At 42.2% G+C, this 22,188-nt stretch overlaps 1 protein-coding gene across 11 annotated transcripts in view; it reads right to left on the reverse strand.

Annotated features, from left to right (window-relative positions):
• Positions 1-22,188, reverse strand: part of MAGI1 (membrane associated guanylate kinase, WW and PDZ domain containing 1) — a 580,752-nt gene that overhangs the window by 310,068 nt on the left and 248,496 nt on the right. For all 11 annotated transcript variants that reach the window (XM_066596650.1, XM_066596655.1, XM_066596652.1 and 8 more), the window contains exon 2: positions 1,722-1,838. In XM_066596650.1, coding sequence (XP_066452747.1) covers positions 1,722-1,838 — 117 coding nt within the window. The remainder of the gene's footprint in view (positions 1-1,721; positions 1,839-22,188) is intronic.

A 22,188-nucleotide genomic window follows, 5' to 3' on the forward strand; every position in this document is an offset into this window, starting at 1 on the left:
TAATCTGAAGATTCTATAGGACATATTGGACAGCAGAAAAAGGGATCAGGAATTGGTGGATTGGAGGGATGGCAGAGAAAAAGAACTGCAGGTAACATACCCATCTTTCTCTCTGGTCCTGAGACAGAGTTTTGTCCAAAAACCAGAGAGTTGTTTTAAGATACTTCACAGCCAAATATCTTTGTTTTTGCAACATTGAAGGAAGACTAAGGTCTCCTGTCCATTACACATGCGGATTTCCGCAAATTATTTTTAAATGCTTTCCGGCGATCAAAGATGCAATTGTTTTCTGCACTGTAGATCGTATGTGTGGAAAAAAAATTGAAAGCCCAAAGTGCCTTCCCCCACCTCCCTGCTTGGTCTCCAAGTAACCAGAGAGGTATCTGCCTACAAATCCACAATGCATCCGCAATTGAATTGCGGATGCATTGCGGATAGCTCGCCTCCATAGAGATCTATGGAGTCCATCCGTGTCGAATCCATGGTAGAATGGAGCATGCTGCGATTTCTTTTCCACATGTGGCATCCACAAATCACATAAAATCAAATCTGCAAGTGTTAAATGAAGTGCTGTTGCCCCATGTTTCTCTATGTGTGGCTTGAAATGCAGATCATCTGCAATTCAATTTTGCCCATGGACATGAGGCTATACTGTATGTGTAGTGACCCAAAAGTGTCACTATGTAATTATACTGATAATTGTGGGAAATTGCATAAATGTGACTTCAAATGTACTCTTAATATCTTGTGAAATGTCCTATCTTGAAAGTGGTGGCTAGCATCGGGTTTTGTTTAGATAAGGATAGAACAATCTAGTAACACTGTCTCCCATCCATCAACCAATAAGCACTGTGCAGATGGGAAGAGCAGAAATTATACAATGTCTAGAAAGGTCAGAGGAGAGTAGAAAGTCATGTAGCACAGAGCCATGTAAGACAGCTGGTTTAAGGGACAGATCTGGATTGGACTTCTGAAGAAGAAATGGTGCATAGTGAAGGCTAACGATTTCTGGCATCATGGTATAAAAAGCCACATCAGCAGTATGGAGCAAATAGAGAGGCAGCAGTACTTCTAGCCACCACCTTCAGGATAGGACTTTGGAAACTGATTATACGAGACTTTTGCCTTCATCATCTAGATGCTGAATAAACATGGGTTAACTGTTACTCCTCTTTTCTTCCCGGACTCTCTTCCACTGGGGGTATTCTGCTGCACAAAGTCATTACACCAGGAAATAGAGACCAGACCTTACAATCAACCCCTTATCTTTCACTGTAGTGTAGCAATGTAGGATAGAGATACTATAGCAGCCACAGCCAATGTCACGCCTATTCTGGCATACTACACATACATAGGTTGCTGCACTAAATCATAGCTCTATATATTTGTAAATTATATTATTCTGTGCATCATTGATATTTTCTGAATACATATATACATACTGTATAACTGTGGCGCATATATTTTATATATATATTCTCAATGAACTCAATGAACATGGTACAAAGCTGTTTAAAATTGTCAAAAACACATAACACCACAAGTAAAGAAGACTAAACAGATCACTTGTATTGTTCAGGAATGCACAATTAATCCTGTCAAGCCCACAGTTTTGTAGAGGGTGTCAGGACTGCACACCATTCACTATGATCACATTAGTACATATCCCAAAACACCAGCAATAGCAGTATGTAGACTTAGGTGTGTTTTTCTTTACTCACAAGGCACTGCATGGCGATAAAGATTATCTCGGATTATTTGCTGCAGTTCATGATCAGGGGATGCTTTCTGGAACCTTTGGTTTAGATAATGCCTTAGGTCCTTGTTCAGTCGACTTCCTAATAAAAGAAACAAGTACAAAAACTATCAATAGGAGAGTAGTTATTGACCGAAACAAAAAGTAATTGCAACAATTTAATTAATAAGGAAACATATGAAGTACACTTTGCTGTCTAAAGAAAGAGACTATTTTTGCTGTGCCCTATGAAAAAATATATATAATCAGTTATGTAGTAGCCCTCAAGGTGTATACAAGGTTTTGTACAAGCTCGTAAAATCAAAAGATTTGATGAATCATCCTCACTTAAAGGGGTATTTCCATCTCGGCTTTTCATGGCCTAAATGGGAAAACCCAGAAAGCTATGTTCAGACCACCTGTTGGAATAAGCCGAGCACTTAGCGCAGTAATGTTCCCGTAGATCTCATTGAAGTGAATAGGAGATAAGGAAACAGCACTGTGCTCTTTCTGTAGTCCCCTGTCAAGTAGCCAGTAGCCATGGCAGTAGTTCCTCATTTCGGTTTTGAAAAGCGATTATCCAGTTACAAAGTCATATTTTAACATTAGTGCCAAATGACTGAAAACAAGGAAACAAGTGGTATCTACCCATCTTCAGCGCTCGTGATCCAGGGCTGCAACCCTATGATTCCTCTGGTCTTTGCTGACAGCGGACGTCATGTGACCACTGCCTGCCAATCAGAGGCTGCAGCGTCACTGCCCGTTCTCTTGGCATCAGTGCTCATGAAATTAGATATTAGAAAAACTTTCTGACAGTGAGGGTGATCAATGAGTGGAACAGGTTACCACGGGAGGTGGGGAGTTCTCCTTCAATGGAAGTCTTCAAACAAAGGCTGGACAAATATCTGTCTGGGATGATTTAGTGAATCCTGCACTGAGCAGGGGGTTGGACCAGATGATCCTGGAGGTCCTTCCAACTCTACCATTCTATGATCTTGGGCACCATGTGACTTCTGCTGTCAACCAACACCGGAGGAATCTCAAAACTGCAGCACTGGATCGCCAGGACAGAGGATGGGCAAGTACTTTTTTTTTTTTACTAGCATTAATTTTAGACTATTACTTTGTAACTGGACAACCACTTTAAGAATCTTTCTCAAGAAAAAAAACAACAAAAAAATATATAAACCTACCCATGAATACAGGCCACACCCCCACAGTGATCACTAAAAATACAGCAGGAGACCTCGTACAACACAAATGAGAATTTGCTTTCGATATTTTATATACAGCACACTTCCATAGATTGTAATGATACAAAAATACCCTGGCTCAAGCACAATAGTTCACTTCAAAGTAGTCTTTACAAAACCCTTAAGACTGCGAAAATTGGAGCAAATGGACCCTTTAATTGCAATACACCAAGTACAAAGACTCTCTTAAAAGGACTGGGAAGATTATAGTTCATAGAGAAGGATGAACTTGCTGCGGGAGGGAAAAGTTACACATTCACATTCTGCAAGTTCAGCAAATTAAACTGTACAATATAAGTGCGAGGTAATGTTCCTGTTATGTATGTACATTTATAATAGGGAGCCGCTGATGACACTGTGATAGTGCATGCAATTTAGAGAAAATTAGTTTATCTACTTAACAATGATTTGTTAAACATAATGAAACTGCAGCTATATTCCGTGTCTTGTCATAAAAAGAGCTCATTTCAAAGGAGTAAACTCTCCAGATTTTAAAGAGGTTGTCTGCTTTTTCATCTCTACAAAAATAAGAGGATTACAGACTGTTCAGATGCTGGAACCCTCGACGATCAGCTGTAATCTGTAGGAAGACTCCAAAATACACTGAATTTCTCTACAGCACCACTGCAGGGCAAACAAAGTATTACACAGTTACCACTGAATTTAATGGGTTCTCTGTGTTAGGCATGGACATTCTGAATCCTCCAGAGTGATATTTTACAGAAGTAATGCAGACATTGGGGTGTCCTACCATTAGGCGGCAGTCTACAGCACCTCAGAGAGGCAGCGCTAGGCTTGCCTAGTAATGTTCCTGGTAAGTCACTGGCCCGAACAATAATTAAGGCCTGGCAACATGTGGCATTGTCCAATGAGTCATGGTACTAATTGTTTTGGGCTGATAGCAGGGTTCATGTGTGGCACAGACCCTATGAAGCCATGGAACCTAGTTGTCAACAAAACATTGAACAGGCTGGTGGTGGTTCCATACTGGTCTGGGATGTTCTCATGGCATGACTGATCCACCTAAACATGTCATTTATCTGTGCCTTCTATGTTTCACTACTTAGTGACTTTTCATAACCCTTTATGGACTTCATGTACCCCCACAATGATGTGATATTCCAGCAGGATAATGCATAATGTCATCAGGCCTAAGTTGTTCAGAATTAGTTTGAGAAGCATTCTGGAAATAAGCGTTTATGGGATGTGGTGGAAAGGTCTATTTGCACCCAAGATCCTGCACCTACAAATGCCCCAGAGCTGTGGGAGGCTATCTAGACATCTTCTGCCCACTTGTGTAATCAACGCCATATCGAGCTACTGCACTTCACTGGGCTAGATGGGGGCCTACATGATATTCATTCCAGTCCCATAACTTTTGACATACCACTGTAAATTGAAGATGTAAACCCAATGGCAAAAGAATCAAAATGAGCATCTTGGCACTGATTTATGTTAACAGACTACTCATACTTAGACAGAAGAAGCTAGGCCTTGTCCCATTCCCACTCCTCCTCTCAACTCCATTTATTTTCATTAAAAAGAAGAAGAAGGGAAAGGCAGTCTCCCATGTATTTGCCAATGAGGTGTTGCAAAGAGATTCACACCATGAAATGGGAAGGAAACACCTCTTTCTTGTGTTCCATAATAGCTACAAGGGCTGATTCTGTGGTATGGACAACTTTATCTAACACTTGACCTAACTATGGTGACTTTAGAGGAGTTCTCCATACATCAGCTGTCTGAAGGCCCATTTACACACAACAATTGTCGTTTGAATGAACAAAAGAATTAACGATTATTTGCTTTCAAATGCCGAGCATTTACACTTAAAGATAACCATTTTATTTCTTCTCCATATTCCTTATTAGCTAAATTAAACACTGTATAGGTTTGTTCAGGTGGGTGTGTGTTTATGCGAGGAATCTCTGGCTGGAAGGTTTTTAATTAGTGCGAAGAAAAACTATTGTCTTCTGCGGCATGAGTAAACAAGTAGTCATTGTGTTTAGCTGGGAAAACCCCCCTCAAGTCATCTGAAAGACCATAAGACTAAATAAATGTAATTTAAACCAAAAGAAAAGTGAACCAACTACCGACTATTTTTATGCAGGCTGAAACTCAGCAATAAACGACAAGTGAACAAATAGTACACAATAGCTTTGTATTTACACGTAATGATAATTATCACACAAATTCTTTTATTTGAATGAGTTTTGAGTGATAATCGTTCCATGTAAATGGGCCTCAAATCCAAACCTGATAACAAGAGGAAATGGCTTTGATCAAAGCAAACAACTCACTAGAGTCATACTACAGCGCTGCAAAAGTTTTAGGTGAGTGTGGAACGCTTTTTAAAATAGAAGTGTTAATAGTTTAAATTAATCCATTAACAAAATGCAAAGTGACTGAACTAAAGAAAATGTAAACCCCATCAATTGGTGTGACTGCCCTTTGTCTTCAAAATAGCATCATTTCTTCTAGATACACTTTCTTTTCTCCTTAGGGAGAGCAACTATAAACTAGGTAAGGAGCCTCAAATGGCCATGCACGCTCCTCTGGGTAATATGCAAATAAGGGAGATGGAATAAATCCTCCACAATGCCACCTATTGAAAGGCAGCATTCCTTCAAGCCAAAGTCAGACTTTTTATACAAGCCTTGTTACAATTCCCGGTCATTGTAACAAGGCTTGTATAAAAAGTCTGACTTTGGCTTGAAGGAATGCTGCCTTTCAATAGGTAGCACTGTGAAGGATTTATTCCATCTCCCTTATTTTCTAGATACACTTGCTTCAAGTTTTTGAAGGAGTTTTGCAGGGAAGTTGCTCCAAACATCTTGGGGAACTAAGCACAGATCTTCTGTAGATGTAGATTGCTCAAATCCTTCCGTCTCCTCATTTAATCTCAGACTGGATGATGTTGAGATCAGGACTCTGTGGGACCATATCATCACTTCCAGGCCTCTTTGTTCTTCTTTACACTGAAGATAGTTCTTAATGATATTGGTCGTATGTTTGGGGTCGTTGTCCTGCTGCAATATAAATTTGGAGTCAAGTGCCTTCTATTTTTGAAAAAATTCTTACTTTGCAGCATTTTTTCCACACCTGCCTAAAACTTTATGACCTGTATGACCCAACATGGTAAAGGCTTCAAGACAGGCAGGGGAGTAGCCATAGATGTACAGACGTAGCAGTTACATCTGAACCCTGGTATCTGAGGATGCAGGAAGGTCCATCTGCCACATAAGCAAAGCTAATATTACAAATGACATATGGTAAATGGGGAGCATGCTACAGATTTTACATTGGGTCCAGGAGCTTCAAGTTATCCCTCTGAAGACAAGCATGTACCATATCTTCTATAATAAGGGATTTGTACAGATGATATGCAGGCAGGCGGTTAGTACTAAAAATAAATTCGAAACTGCCTTTAGAATCCTACATGTGATCACAATTTTTATGTGTCCTAATTAATCAATTTCCATTTTGGGCGTTGAAAACTGGTTTTTGATATCCGCCATGCAGTACATTCAAGACCGCTGTTGCAACAATTATCGCAACGGCGTGTTACAGGGATCATCCACCAGGCCTCTGTTCTTTTGCAGGAAGCGATGTGCACTACTCATTAGAAGGCTTTAATAATTCCCTACTTTTATGTGGATTAAAGATCTATTTTATTAATACTGCATGGCTCTCTTTGCCATAACCTTCATTCGGCCTTCCTCTATGTCTCTTATACAATGCTGCATTAGCGGGGAGAAATGAAAGTGTATATGTTCTTCAGTAATTTATCTGCAACCTCATTAAAGTTTGCAAAAATATGTAAGAACTAGGTAATGCATGATCATTGGAAATAAGCCGGAATCCTAAGTGAGGAGCTACTATATCTAGATAATGGCTTGATTACTGCATACATAGTGGAGCTCTGTAATATCATTAGGGAAATATTATTTGTGACCTTAATGGCATTCATGGAGGCAGTTTGTGAAACTGACCTAAGATTGTAAAACGCGTGTCAAATTATGGAAATGTGTTCTGCCGGGTGTAATTGAGTGAAACGGATTTCTCACGGGAATAAGGCAATGTTGTTTGGGGTAATATACATTTTTTCGGTGTTTGCTGAATTTTAAAGCTGTAGTTACCATTGGAAATGCAGCCGAGTCAGAGTCATGGAGCGTACGGTTTTACATAGGAATATTCTGCACAATTCAAAGAGGAACCATTTTTTAGGTTGACTGAAGGGATGTTAAATACTGTTGTATAAAAAAGTAAAGTGTTATAGAGAGGGTAAAGTTATTAGCTAACCAAGAAAGGCTAAAAAAAAAAAAACAACTCATATATGGAAGCTTTCATGGCTACTTAATGCCTTTTCATCAGGCTAAAGCTTCTTTCACATGAGCGCATATCAGCCGGCCGTTTTCACAGCCAGCTGATATGCACTGTGATCTGATGCATCGGATTTCAATGCATCAGATCACATGGATGTATTACTGAAACGTAATAGCGCCCAGCCAGCCCAATATAGCGCTGGGCGTTTTTACGTCGGGCCCAAGAAATAGTCCTGGAACTATCTTTTGTGTTGGAATACGTCGGCTGCTCCATGGGCCCATGGCAGGGGCGGCAGGTGGGAGGGAGATTAGCAGCGTGGCTGCCCCTTCCCCGCTGGATCTCTGCAATGGGAGGGGGCAAGATGGGGGTGGAGCTAAGCGCCGACCCAGTCCACCTCCTCCCATTGCGGGCTGTGGACAAAAGGCAGGATGTGGACAGAGCTAAGCTCCCGCCCCTTGTCCATAGCCATCAATGGAAGGAGGCAAAACGGGCCAGCGCTTAGCTCCACCCTGTCCCGCCCCCTCCCATTGCAAAGAACGAGCAGGGAGGAGAGGACAGGTGAGCTTGCGATGGGGAGGTAGGGGAAATTTGCGACAACATGGTGAGCTCGGTACATATGCGTTAGATTTGTGCGCCCGTTCACAAGCTTTTACGCCCCAGATGAAAGCGTATATTGGCCGGCCGTGAAAACGTCGGCCAATATGCACTCGTGTGAAAGAAGCCTAAATCATATAAAAATCTAATGAGGCATTAAGTATCCTCAAAAGCTTGCATATATGATTTTTGGGGGTTAGCCTATCAAGTTATCACCTCCTTTTGTTTAAAAAAAAAAAAGTATTATGGAGGTGATAACTTTACTGGCTAACCAAAAAAGTCATATATGCAAGCTTTTGAGAATACTTAATGCCTCTTTATCAGGTTTTGTTAGGACAACCTTACAAATAGGAAGATGGAACAATACCTCTATAGCACCACCTATTGGAAGGCAAAATTCCGCAAGTCAATGTTAGACTTTTTAAAAAGCATTGTAACAAAAACTGGAAATATAAGCCAAAGCCAGAGTATTCTCCAGAAGGAAAATATAATCATGTACAGACAGACTTTTTTAGGATGATTGTCCTTCTCATCAGTGTACAGCATGTTTTTTGCTTGGCTGGGTGAGGGGGCTATAGATGTGGGTCAGGAAGGGTACCGTTTCTCCTTGAGGAGAGTACCTAGAAGATGTGAGGAGACTTATAAGGCTATCCAAGCTCCTCTGGGAAATATGCAAATTAGAAGATGGAACAATACCTCTATAGCACCACCTATAGGAAGTCAGCATTCCTGCAAGTCAACGACAGACTTTTTAACAAACCCCTGTAACAAGGACTGGGTATGCTGCCTTCCAATAGGTGGGGCTGTAGAGATATTGTTCCATCTTCCCATTTACAGATTTACCAGAGGAGCATGGATGGCCCTTATACATCTCCTCACTCACCTTCTAGGTTCTCTCCACTAAGGAGAAACTATACCCTTCCTGGACAACCTTACAGACACATAGCTGTAATAGTGCTCTGAAAAAAGGTAAAGTATAAGTAAATCCAAATACTAAAGGGGTTGAGGACATAAAAATTAACAATAAGCTTGTTTCCATATAAAAGGTAATCCAGGTTCTCTCTGGGTTTGCTCGACCTCCACCGGGAAAGGGTCTCTAAGCTTGAAGTCAATCAACGCTAGCTATATCCCCTTTCTATTCCCATTACATAATTGTACCATTTCATCTTGGTCTGTGTTATTCTCGTCTTGCAGCTGCTATCTAAAAGTGATTACAAATAATGGGTCTATAAACCTCATCAATAATTGGAAGAGTCATGGGCCACATGCCAGCAATGTCAAGGGAGAGTGATTTACACAAGTCCAATATCGGCACAGCTGCCAGTCCCTGATTTCATTATCATGTCACCCATGAGGTCAGAAATTAATCAAGAGAAATGATCTTTTGCGTAGCCATTGCCTGAGAAATGTTAAGCAGAGAGCCAAACAGAAAACACAATAACCCTTCCAGAATCGAAAATTAGAATTTGATTGATCAACCTGCTATTGTGACTACTGTTGGGAGTGTTTTATATGCCATAAATGTCCGATTAGTGCAGTTTGATGTCAAGAACCCCCACCTATCAAGTAGCATGAGGTTCCCCTTCTCCCCCCAATCTGTGCTCCAGAGAGGAGGAGACCATGCATGCATATGATAGGTGTTGTGGTATCATTTTGTAACTCCCATAGTCTACAGTACAATGGAGGATCCACATGCATAAATAGTTACTTCTAACTCATATACTTTTTTTTTGTATAAAACAGGAGTCAAGGATCTCTATTGTCCTAATATATAAGACCCAAAGATGGCTCCACGGTGACCTATTCATAGGGCTCTCCCAAAATCTAAAGTTACCTTGTACCAAGAGGCTAGGGGATAACTTTATGATTGGTAGGAGTCTCACTGCTGAGACCCCCGCCAATCCTAAGAACTGTACCCCATGCAGTGTGGAGATTGAATAGAGCAGTGGCTGCGCATGTGCAGTGCCACTCCATTCACTTTCAAAGGGACTGCCAGAGAGAGACGAGTACAAGCTCTTGGCAATTTCCTTCAGCTCCACTGAAATGAATGGAGCAGTGGTAATGCATGCGCGGCCAGCACTTCATTGAGTCAGACGTCCTTGTCGGTGGGAGAAGCAACCCCACAGTGCCAAGAAGAGGCCACCATTCTCAGGATTGGTGGGGGACTCAGTGGTGAGACCCTCACCAATCATGAAGTTATCTTCTATCCTGTGGATAGAGGAGAACTTTAGATCTTGGGATAACTCCTTTAATTCTCGTCCACTGTTCCTGAGCTGTGTACCACTCCTATCTGACAGGGAAACTACTTATGACACACACACAAACTAACAAATCTGTCTGTGACTAGATAACTGGGGAGGGGGGGCACAAAGAACGGCGTTGCAGGCCGCAGCTTGTACAGTAAAAGGGTTTTCCAGGATTTTAACATTTGCAAACAGTGGAGAGTCTGAACCTCGAAGAGCAGAAATTAAAGGTCTATTGCAAGCACAGCCTACCGATATTAGCCTCAGCAAACCTCTTTGAGGGAACAATGTGGGCGAAATTTAAACACTGTGTAATACCTATTGCAGGGTCTTCTGGAGAAGGGTGCATGACCCCAAAGAGAATCATGCACTGCCCCTCAGTGCCTGTAATAGGCATTACAGAGCATTTCTGCTTTCCCCTTTAAATATCTATTGTGCTCTTTAGAGAAACGAGTTCTACGGAACCTCCTTCAGCTCCACCTTAGTGCTCTGCATAATCGATAAATCAATCATACACAATTCTCACTTCCACATCTCGTTGCCTCTATTTTTGGAAAAAAAGAACATTCTTTCATAGTGATTTATTTATAAGCAGCGACAATACTTTGCATTCCAAACCGGGATTGTACTGTAATCCTGCAATAAACCCCTACACAACAATCTACATTATAAGCAGAACCCTAATCCTATTGTTTACAGTCACCTCTTGGGAAATAACCTAGCTCGTTTCCTTGCATGATAACTCTCATCATAAATGGTCTTTTTTAGAGCTACATTAGCTGACAGTCATTTGAGTCGGTTTCACTCAATAAATCTCACAGTACGTGTGCAGTCTTGGCTGGGAAATAATTGTCTGATATATACCAGTGATTCTCAACACGGACGCTGCCGTCTGTCTGAGTAGAGCACTCAAGACAAATATTAAGGGCCTTCTATCACTGAAGAGCTCATGGTAGAGCGAAGGTAGCTTAGAGAATACTCCCATGGAATGTACAAAAATATCTTGCGGTTAACGTCCATCCTTGAGACAGCACACATGGACATTTTCGAGAAGTCCCAACAATCCTTATTGCCCCCAAGCAACACAAAAGCTGCCAACTTCACTTCAACGGTTACTTCAAGTCTCGCAGTTACTGGAATTTGACGGTGTAAATCATCACATGACACATTGTCTGGTTTCATATGGATTTGTGCATGTACAAACAATTCTCTAACACCTGAACTCCAAGGCTTTGTGTGGATTTAGGGATTGGAGTTCAAGAAGTTATTCATTCTGGTTTAAGACCTGCATTTTTGAGATTTATGACAAGATAGTCAACATAGTATACATTCACCAAGGTAAGGAATAGTCAACATAAGGTTGTCGAGGGTCCAGGTAGTGAAGGTCTGATCCTAATAGGTCTTTGAGCAACCCAATTAGTTCCACTTCCATAAACAAAATGAAGGACCAAGACTCTTCTGTGACCCTTAGAACTGAAATGTTTGTAAATATGACTGTCCGTACAGGGTCAGACTCTAGCTAGACTAGAGAGTTATCATAAGAGTGGTTTTGCATACTTTTTGATTGTCCTTAAACCTGAATTTCCACAAGGGAAATCGAAATGTTCCAAAAGTTAGGCATTCTCTCACACCTATTTTTTACCGCTATTACAGCAGTGTTTTGAACACCGCGGTACAAGGCTTTCATTGATATCAATGGAACCTTGCAGACCTGCGCTGGATCGTGGCGTTTTCTAACACTGCGATTTTTAAGCACCGTCTACTCTAGTTTACCACAATTAATGCACCTCATCACCCATCAGAATGATGGGGTGCATTAAAATCCACTGTGTCCGAAAACGGGTGTAAAATTACAACGTTTTGCTGACGACATGTGTGAGGGTGGCCTTAGGTTTTAAGCTTAACACAGTAAATATGTACAAAACTGGTTACAGGTTTTCATTAAGGCTATAAATTTTTTTTTTTTTTTTTTTTTACAGGTAAGATACAGGAATGCTCATTTGCTTGCAATGCAACATTAAGCCACCAAAATTTGGACAAAATGCTACAATAAAACTCGCTACTGCCCCGATAAATCCAATACTTTCCTACATTTGAACTGCCATCCATAGGATATTTAAGTGTCCACCCCTTAATCCACTCTAGAACGCCCCAAAAAACCTCACACAAATACCTATTTTAGGGGCTGTGCCATTTTTGGACTATTTGGAGGTAGAATTGTCATCCTACTTTGCAAAGTCTCAAAGAGCCATTTAAAGAAAAATATTTCTCAACCAAATGACCAGATTTTCATAGGTTGGAAACCATAGTGATTCTCATTGATCTGGATTACTTAACACACACCAACTTTTAAAATGCCCAATTCAGGTCATACAAAGACCCCACCCCTAAGAAGAAACATCTCCAACTGCCCATTTTTGAGCAAGGTTTGAATAAACCCCACCCCTCTGTGGTGAAGAACTGTCCCACCAAAATGGGGACTGCTGGCAAGTAAACTATCAGAGGCCAGATTAACAGCATGGATCATTTTTGTAAGGGGAATTGGTATTCTCATTAGTATAGGCCACCAATGTCTAAGAAGCCAACCCCTGGAAGCCCTGCCAATAAAGGGAACACTTTGATATTAATGGGTTTATCTGCCTTGGAAATTTTGTTTTGAATGATCCTATTAAGAATTGTTGAGTTAAAGAAATGATCAACTACTTTGAACCCTATAATCTAAATTTATGGTCTTAAAGTAGCTGACCCACAGAGTCCAGGGATGTCTACCGAAGCACAGTGTGCACTGGACAGTGAGAGATGAGTTGCAGCCATATTGCAAGACAGAAGAGGGACCTAGTATATCCATGTATAGCATGGACAATGGGTACCATGTAATATTTCATTTCTACAATGGTTGTCATACCTTTCTGAATGGTCAAAGAGGGACACTTATGGTTCACTGCGTGACAGATCCATTTTTCCACCCATATCTATACTCTTGAAGTCAAAGGCATACAAAAATTTTTAAGATCCAAACTGCACCATATGTTGAAATAATATGTGAATCTGGGTCTCAAGTACAGTTAGGAACCATACAGGTAGTTTATGGATCATTATGGTAAGTTTATGCAAATCTATTTCAAAAGGTCAAAAAGAGGGACATTTAACCCCTTCCAATCCACTGTCTGACATCTGAAGATATTATGATTTAAGGCTGTACAGCTCCGATGTTGTAAGACGCCCATCGGAGTTCTCTTACTGTATATTGCCAGCCTCTCTGCTGTCGGAGCCTATCCAATGTGTCACCTCATGCAGTACTGGCTTTAGTCAGCAGATAGTGCCATTGTATAACGGCAGAAAAAAAAGAGTAAGCCCCCTAAAAAAACCAAATTGGATTGGAAAGGGTTAAGGGTCAAAGAGGGACAGAAGGAGTTGGGTCAAAAATAGAGACTCACTTTCCAATAAAGGGTGTGGTGGTGCTGCAGGAAAAAAAGAAGATTTGCGGCCAGGTTCCTCCACAAACCATACCTGATAGTTAAGGGTTGCCACAAAGGGATACCTTGTGATCAAGTTTTCATTGGGAGACCCTTCTAACAAAAGGGTGTTTTGAAAAAAATCAGACCCCCCCCCCCCCCATGAATCTATGGAAGAATAAATTATAGTGACCCTCCGGTTTTGGGACACATTTTGTCCCTGAACTGAAGTGTGCGTGTGTCGGGTTATATTACGTGGTGCTGTTCTTCTCTGCTTTTGTCCCTCTGATCCGCATGTTCGGGATCCTATTTTTAGCAGTCTCTACTATTTTCTAGACACCTAATTGGCACTGCTCTCTAATTGGCCAGCACTGATCACATAAGCAGTGCTGGCCAATCAGAGAGCTGTTATAATTAATTAGTAGTCTACCATTACCAATGCACTATGGAGATTAAGTTGCCTGAAAATTGCGTCAGCCATCTTGAAGAGAGGAAACTGCGACTCAGAGCCAGAAGATCAGAGGGGCATCAGCACAGAAGACCAACAGCGGGGAAACTGCCGCCTCTGGTCTTGGGTCAAAATTTTGTCCCAAAACTGGAAGGTCCAGTTAAATGGGCCTCAAAAAAGTCTTGTTGCCAATAGCAACCAATCATAAGACATATTCACATTCAAACTATTTTCCTAGAGTAATCCGTAACATCGGAGTGAATCATGTGACCTGCTGAAGTGCTCCTGATCCATCTGATGCAATCATGAACAGCCTGTAGAGGGAGCATTTCCTTCATTCTAGTCCTGCTCAGTACAGACCAGCCAGATCAATCATTACACTGAGAACTAGCTTTAAACTTACTTGACGGATACACCCATGTACTTTCTGCACCATTTTCTATCCTGCACAACTGCTTGTCGAGGGTAAACTGCCCAAGAGTCTTTGCACTGGGCGCTGTCAACTTAATGCTCTTCTTTCAACCCTGCTTTTGGATGGAGCACAGCCAGTGCAATCGGAGTATGCTCCGTGGGGGTGTGCTTCAGTAATAATGAACAGCTGGAGACCATGCTCATCAAATGCTCCTTGCAATGATGAACAGCCAGAGCATGTGTTCTGCACTCTGAGCATGCTCAAAATGTAAAAAGAAATATGCCTATAGTGCAGCTTTCGTTTTCAGAAATAGAAGCCCAACTCTGATAGGTGACTTTAAAAAAAAACAAAAAAAAAACACTAGCACAGGCCCAGATTTGAATGATTTCCTAAAAAAATATTGTCCACCAAAGTAATTTTCTTGCTTTCTCCGAACAGCTTCTTGAACATAGCCCAAGTACTTATTTTATCATCATATCAATATCATGACTGTAAACTCAGCAGGGATGATGGGGTCCTTCTGCCAACAGGAATGTTGGCACATATACTTGTCCTATGCCGTTGCCATGAAATATGTGCTGCGAGACGGCGACGTCTGAAAGATAAAAGTTATTCCGATAGCAGATGTACACATCTGTTACCATGGCAGCAGCTGCTAAATTTACAGAGTGCCTGCTACCTATTCTAAATTAACATAATGAAAGAGCCAAAGGGCAGGAATCCAGCTGTTAAAAAATTAAAAATATGAATATAAGGATAATGGGTTAATTACTAAGTAGGCAATGGAGAAAATAACAAACCCCAATACGAGATGCCTCCAAGTAAAACTGTGCTCCCGAAGAAGCAGATCACGGTGCACTAATTTAATTGCTGCGCTGCATCTGTTCTTGGCATCGTTTGGAGGAGAGGGGGAAAGATGCAAATTTAATGCATTGTCAGCTGTTAAAGTGTCATTTAAGTTATACGCCAAACTCTACTACATATGTACGTTGTAATCTGACAGAATGACTCAGACTTAACTAGGACACCCCTATTACACCACCATGTCATTCCCCAAGTGGATTTTGTGTAAGGACTCTTGGGCTCCTATGTAAAACCTTATTAGGATGCGTTTACGCGACAGCGATTTGCGGCAGATTTCAGCCTTACAAGGTGAAATCTGCAGCAGATTTATGTAAAAGAGGGACCACTATAGCAGATCTCAGCTGTGCAAGGCTCATCCCTTAGTGAGACAGGGGAGCGAAAAGATTGGCCGTGTGCTAGAATCAGGCACACAAAAGACGACTATGGCGCATGAGACGCCAGAATTTAACAGCGCTTGGTAGCACTATGTAGGTTAAATCCCAACCGCAAAGCCCAAAACTTCTAGGTGCTGCCAGCAAAGAAAAAAGAAGCGGGGGGGGGGGGGGGTTAAAGGGTAACACAGTGAGCTGAAAGTGCTGCTAGGGTGGTGTTTCAGGGAGGTGCAATAGTCTGCATAGATGCAATTGTCTGCGCAGTGAGAGGTGCAGCACTGAAGCAGAGTAGAAACTGTGAAGGAGCTATGTGGGGAGTTCCGTATGTGCTATATAGAGAATTGACACCTGCCTGCTGCTGGAGCCATAAGAGGAAGCAGCAACCATGAGAAGATGAGACATTGTGTTGAGGAACCAGAGACTGCCTAACCTAGAGAGGGCCTACTGAAACATCAAAGAAAACACTGCAATAAAGTTGCACTCTTGACTTGGGACAAGCTTCAGTTGGGAGTTTAAGCTTGTGTCCGGTACAGCAAAATTGTAAGTGAGGCCGGCCTCAACTCAGGTATCGTGTGTGCAAACCATTAGGGACACAACTAGTTAACCAACAGTCCTGTTGTATAGGAGGACACTTCGACCAAAGAACTTGGACTATTAGTAAATTCCCATTGCTCTCAGATAAGGACTGAGATATTGATACAGGGACGCGAGCCTACGCAATAGAAGCATTTCTAGTGGTTTTTGTACGTTATATTTCTAATAGACCGCAGAGAACTTTTAATTCTTCAAAGACGAACTGTGCGCTAGATCATGTGATCTGTATTTCTGTCTAAGCAGGCTAATCTTCCCAAAACATAATTGATCTTGCTCTTAAAGGGGTTGTCCCGCGAAAGCAAGTGGGGGTATACACTTCTGTATGGCCATATTAATGCACTTTGTAATATACATCGTGCATTAAATATGAGCCATACAGAAGTTATTCACTTACCTGTTCCGTTGCTAGCGTCCTCGTCTTCATGGTGCCGTCTAATTTCAGCGTCTAATCTCCCGATTAGACGCGCTTGCGCAGTCCGGTCTTCTCCCTTCTGAATGGGGCCGCTCGTGCCGGAGATCTGCTCCTCGTAGCTCCGCCCCGTCACGTGTGCCGATTTCAGCCATTTAGGAGGCTGGAATCGGCAATGGACCGCACAGAGCCCACGGTGCACCATGGGAGAAGACCTGCGGTCCACCGTGGGTGAAGATCCCGGCGGCCATCTTAGCAAGGTAAGTAAGAAGTCGCCGCAGCGCGGGGATTCGGGTAAGTACTATCCGGTTGTTTTTTTTTACCCCTGCATTGGGTTTGTCTCGCGCCGAACGGGGGGGGCTATTGAAAAAAAAAAACACCCGTTTCGGCGTGGGACAACCCCTTTAAGGGCTCTCTCACATGAGCCTCTTTTACCATGTATTGTGCGCACAGGTTTTGTGCATATAATATGCAGTAACAAACTTTACTTTCAACAGTACCTCATGCGCAGAACGCAAAGTGTGCACGCAAAAAAGATTGCAGCAGGCACTATCTTGGCATGTATTACACGTCCATACACCCCAAGATAGTGTATGGGGGATTGTCGGCATGCAACAAGTACGCAAAGCATAGATAAATCTACAGTAAAAGTTAAATTGTTTACTTGTTATTATAACATTACTCAGCTTCATTCCTTTTTTGAAAAAAAAAATGCACTGGGGTCTTTGTAGAGGCGTCTGTAAAGGTAAGTGGCCTGTTTCAGTTGTGCAAGGACAACAAGTCGTCTTGAAAATAGATTATCCAGGACAGAAGTATTGATGGTCTATCCTTAGTAGATGTCATCAATATCAGATTGGTGGTGTCCAAATCCTGATAAATAGCTGTTTGAAGAGATCACGGCACTCAGGTGAGGTCTAATGACCTCCTCTTCGGTCATATGGCCTTTTTACAGGACAGTTCCATTCAAGATCTATAGAGCCCTGCCTGGTATATGATGAAGAGACCGCACCATAGCCTTTTCAAACAGCTGATAGGCAGCGGTGCTGGAAATTAAACCCTCAGTGATCTGATATTGCCCATCCTGATGGAGATCTGCTTAGTCCAGTAGTGATACACTTGCCAGTCACATACAGTGTTACTTAACTAACAGGATTCTCCATCTCCTAATCCACAACAACCGTGCAACACCCCATGTAGGAGCTGTAACTTTAAGGGTGTACAAGGTTCAGGCTTAGGGTCTTCACCTTTATCCAGAGATTGCAGTATGGTAATCTCAGGGGAAGCGAGCTGTGTTGGCTCAGGGACCAGGTGGGTTAAGCCCAGTTCCTTTTGGGGGACCATGGTGCCCATTGTCCACATACTCAGACAGGGAAGCTACAAAGGACTCATGCAGGTTTCAGCCAAGCTAATTAGGGAGTGGGCAGAGTATGAAAATAGATTCTATCAGTGGCAACAGTGCAGAGATTTTGGGGGCAAGCCATGAAGGATCTGGGAGCTGATATTGCGGTTAATAACAAGAAAACTTTATATAAACCAGAACAAGAAACAGTTCAATTCCCATCTCAGTTTTTTTTTCTCTCACTGACCATTATTGGGCTGGTAACCAAGTCCTCTCCTCATTAAACGGGTTTCTCTGTCAGAGTCTTTTTAGTCTTTACTCCTGTGTAAACGGGCTCAACTAACTCCTTAACCAGTCATCGGTGTTTAGTGTCTTGCAGCGTGTCCGATCCAGCTTTTGTGGTCATAAGAAGGGGAGAAGGAGTGAGGCAGTGGCAAGCTCAGAGGATTCCCATGTCCAATATCCAATTTAAAGACTCCGCACCCATTGGGAAAAGATTACTGCAACTGAGCAGCGCAATAGGAGACTCCAAAACATGTCTTCTTCCAAGTAGCGTAGCCATACCCAACGCTCTCCAGGTTTCTGGTCTGAGCTTTTCCTGCCCCTCGCTCTGACCCCGCCTTAAAGTCAAAGCAATACACAACACCCCATATCAATAAGACATAATAGGAATAAAACAGCAACAACACACACACAAAAAAAAAAAAACTACCCATCTTACCCTAACAGTGGCCATAATGGTTCAATGAAGCCTTTCCAGAAAAAAAGGTGGAAAGAATTGACTTTAGTATAGGAATAGTTTTGCTTTTTTGTGGTCATTACTTTATGGATTAGATTATAGAGCTGGGTTTGAATGATCTCCATCCACTGAGTGATGATCATTCCTGTGTAAAAGCATAAAAACGATCAACGCTGGGACGACCTGTCGGGCCATCTGCACCTGACAGGTTGTCCCATGTAAAAGGGGCCTTTATAGAAGTAAAAACAATGCAAATTATTCCCTAGACTGAGTCTTCAAACACAAAGGTAAAATGCTAAATCTAATACGCCTCATCCAACACCCACATACCGTATATTAGAATACTCCCTTTGCTTTACATGCAATAGTTATGAAACAAAGAACTGCTCAGACAAGAACAGATATTCCAGCCCTATTCTTATACAAGTGATTGTTAACTAGGACATCTACTTTATGTTTGGAGTTCAAGAGCAAATCTGAACATTTCCTTCAAGTTGTGTTAACTGCCATATCCATTATTATAGGTCTAGATGATAAGAGGGTTTAATGGAAGGTAGACCTGCACCTTGATCAAAAGCTGGCCATATGCTTTAGATTGCTGTCAACAGAGCACTCATTCGGTCAACAGCTATTCCTCAAACTTCCCTCATACACATGCAGGTTCTACTCAGCCAAGCATGCGTGTGTTTTGGATGGGGAAAGTAGAATAAGCTCTGGAGGTGGCGTATATTGCCAGAGAACTAAAGGATTAGTCATGATAAAGCTCTGTGATACAGATCATGGAGGAGAAGTCAGGATGACCCCATACACATTGGATAGTTGGTGGGTTCGATCAATATTAATGTTATGTATATGGCCACCTTGAGCATGAAGGTGGTGTCTACTGTATTAGTTTCTCTCCTTTCTCCACTACTCTGCGCGACTGTAGGGAACAGATTTGGTACCTCGAGTCACAATATCTCTGCTTTTTATAAAGAAAAAATAGGCAACACATACCCATCAATATTTAAAAATGGGAAGGTGGTAAAACATTTTCCCCCCAAGGCATACATATTTTTGGTGCTGCATAAGAATAACACGAACAGTGATGTCACAGTGCAGGGATAACGAACACAGTTAAGGAACAATGCAAGGATAATGCACAAAGTGATGTAGCACAGGAATAAGAAGGCTCTAGTACCCTATTGTACCACCTCCAGCTTGGATACAAGATGTGATATGGGCAAGCATGGAGGCATACAGGGTCTGTATGGTATCCTACAGCACAGTAGCCCACAGATATTACAACTGGGCCTCTAGATCCTGCATTCTCATAGGCTGCCGAGTTTGGCATACCAGGTGGTCCCATAAAAGCTTGATCTGCCATAAATCTGCCAACCAGGTAGGACAAGGAAGTGTGGCAACATTGTGGAGGCATTGCTGTGACCCTCGTGTGTGAGATTGAGTATTATTCTGCTGGAAAATGCCTCTGGGAAGCCGCCATGAGAGGAACACATGTGGCTGCAGGATGTCCTGAACATATTCCTGAGCTGTCATTGTCCCTCATACCACTACTATGGGTGACTGACTCTCGCATGCAATGGCCCCTCAGACCATCACACCAGCAGTGGGGGCAGTGTGCCACTGCACAGCAAAGGCAGGGTTGAGGAGCTCACCCCTAAGTCTCCCAACACAAACACGGCCGTCGACGGCTACCAAAAAGAACCTAGATTTCATCGGTAAAGATGATACAGTTCCAGTCTGTAGCAGTCCAGGTTTCTCGTTTACAACACCACTGCAAATGAAAGTGGTGATTTTGGGATTAACGGCAGGATACATAATGGGCAACGTGACACCAATTTCCTTCTGCTAAATGCCTGGCAATGGTCCAGGCAGAGACAAGAGTCTGCAATGAAGGTGCCACCTATGTCTGAAGACAACGAAACTGTTGGATCTGCTTGTTCTTGTAAGTGGATCAAATGATCCTCTCTTCTGGTGGTCTGTCTGGGCTGTCCGAAGCCTGTTTGCCGTGCATGTGCGCCGTCAGCTTGGTCAGCACGGCCCAGAAGGCAATTCGTCAAAACTTCCATCCAGCTAACGCTAATTCCAATGATGTGCCCCTCTCTTAAAGTCTGTTAATTGATCAAAATGTCTTCAAGTGAGTCGTAGAAGTGTCTAGTGGTCAACAATCTCTCAACAAGGGTTACACTACACAAAAGTAGCCTCGGGGAGCCTTTTTAAAGGGCAACGGGGGAAGCCCTTTTATGGCCTCTGATGGCAAGATCCAGTTGTCTAATCAGACCACAACTGTGATCACTTACATATCTGCCTGACACATAACTGCATGCCGAGTTTAGCAAAAATCCAACATTTCTATCTGGATGCATTTTTTTTTCTCAATGAGCATACATCAATCCAACGATTAATAGAATACACATTTTTAAAGTGGTATTCCCATCAGATATGACACAACATAATCTAATCTATGGGGCTGTGTGACAGTTCCAGTACACGGTGGGTGGCTTGGAACTTCCTTGTGTGAAGGCGCCAGAGCGCTCAGTTGCTCACGTTTTCAAGACCTCCGTTGACCGTCGGAGAACGTGAACATTCTTGCTTCTATTCAGACACTGCAAACCTGTACAAACCTTATCCCGTTCACAGCCGCATAATGAATAGAAGGGAATATAGAGATAAGTGCTCAATCAAATTACTATACAGCCGGCAAAATGCAAGCTAACATTAGTCTAAAGCTCTAATTATACAATAATGCTTAATAACAACAATAAAGAACCTTCTTACCATTACCGTCGTGTAATGTAGGCTGCGTATCAATGAAAGGATAATTTTTGCTCTAGCGAGACTTCCTACTAGACGGTGATTGCATGTGTGCCGGCAGCACTGTGCTCTGACAAGTAAAGACGGCAAGTATTTTTACAAGTCAGGGAAAGTTCAACGCCTTAACAGGGTTTTTAATATTCACGCCTCTCGCAAAAACCTGTCATTATGGAGAGAATGCCAGAGCAGAAACAAGGAAGCGCCAACAGATACAAGTCACTATGTAGGAAGCATCGGAGGTGGAGGTGTGTGCTGATATTTGGCTTGTATTTCCACAAAGTGACAGATTGTGATCCTGCGGGAGACAACTTAATACAAACTAGAAGAGATTAAAAAAAGTGCTGCGACCAGGAAGAATTGGGGCAAATCATACTGTTGCCATATAATGGATCTACATTCAATGGGGCCTTTATAAGAGACCACGGCCCTTTCACGATTAGTGCTTCCCTGTAGGGAAATTAGAGCCGTGACCCTACCAGAGTGCCGTATAAAGTAAAAAAATAAAATAAAATAAATAAGTAGAGTGCCAATTTATTCTGCAGCGCTTTCAGGTAATTTACTTATTAATCCCCCACCAAGCTGGGTACTCATT

Source organism: Eleutherodactylus coqui, chromosome 3 (assembly GCF_035609145.1).
Source record: "Eleutherodactylus coqui strain aEleCoq1 chromosome 3, aEleCoq1.hap1, whole genome shotgun sequence".
NCBI classification, from domain to species: Eukaryota; Metazoa; Chordata; class Amphibia; order Anura; family Eleutherodactylidae; genus Eleutherodactylus; species Eleutherodactylus coqui.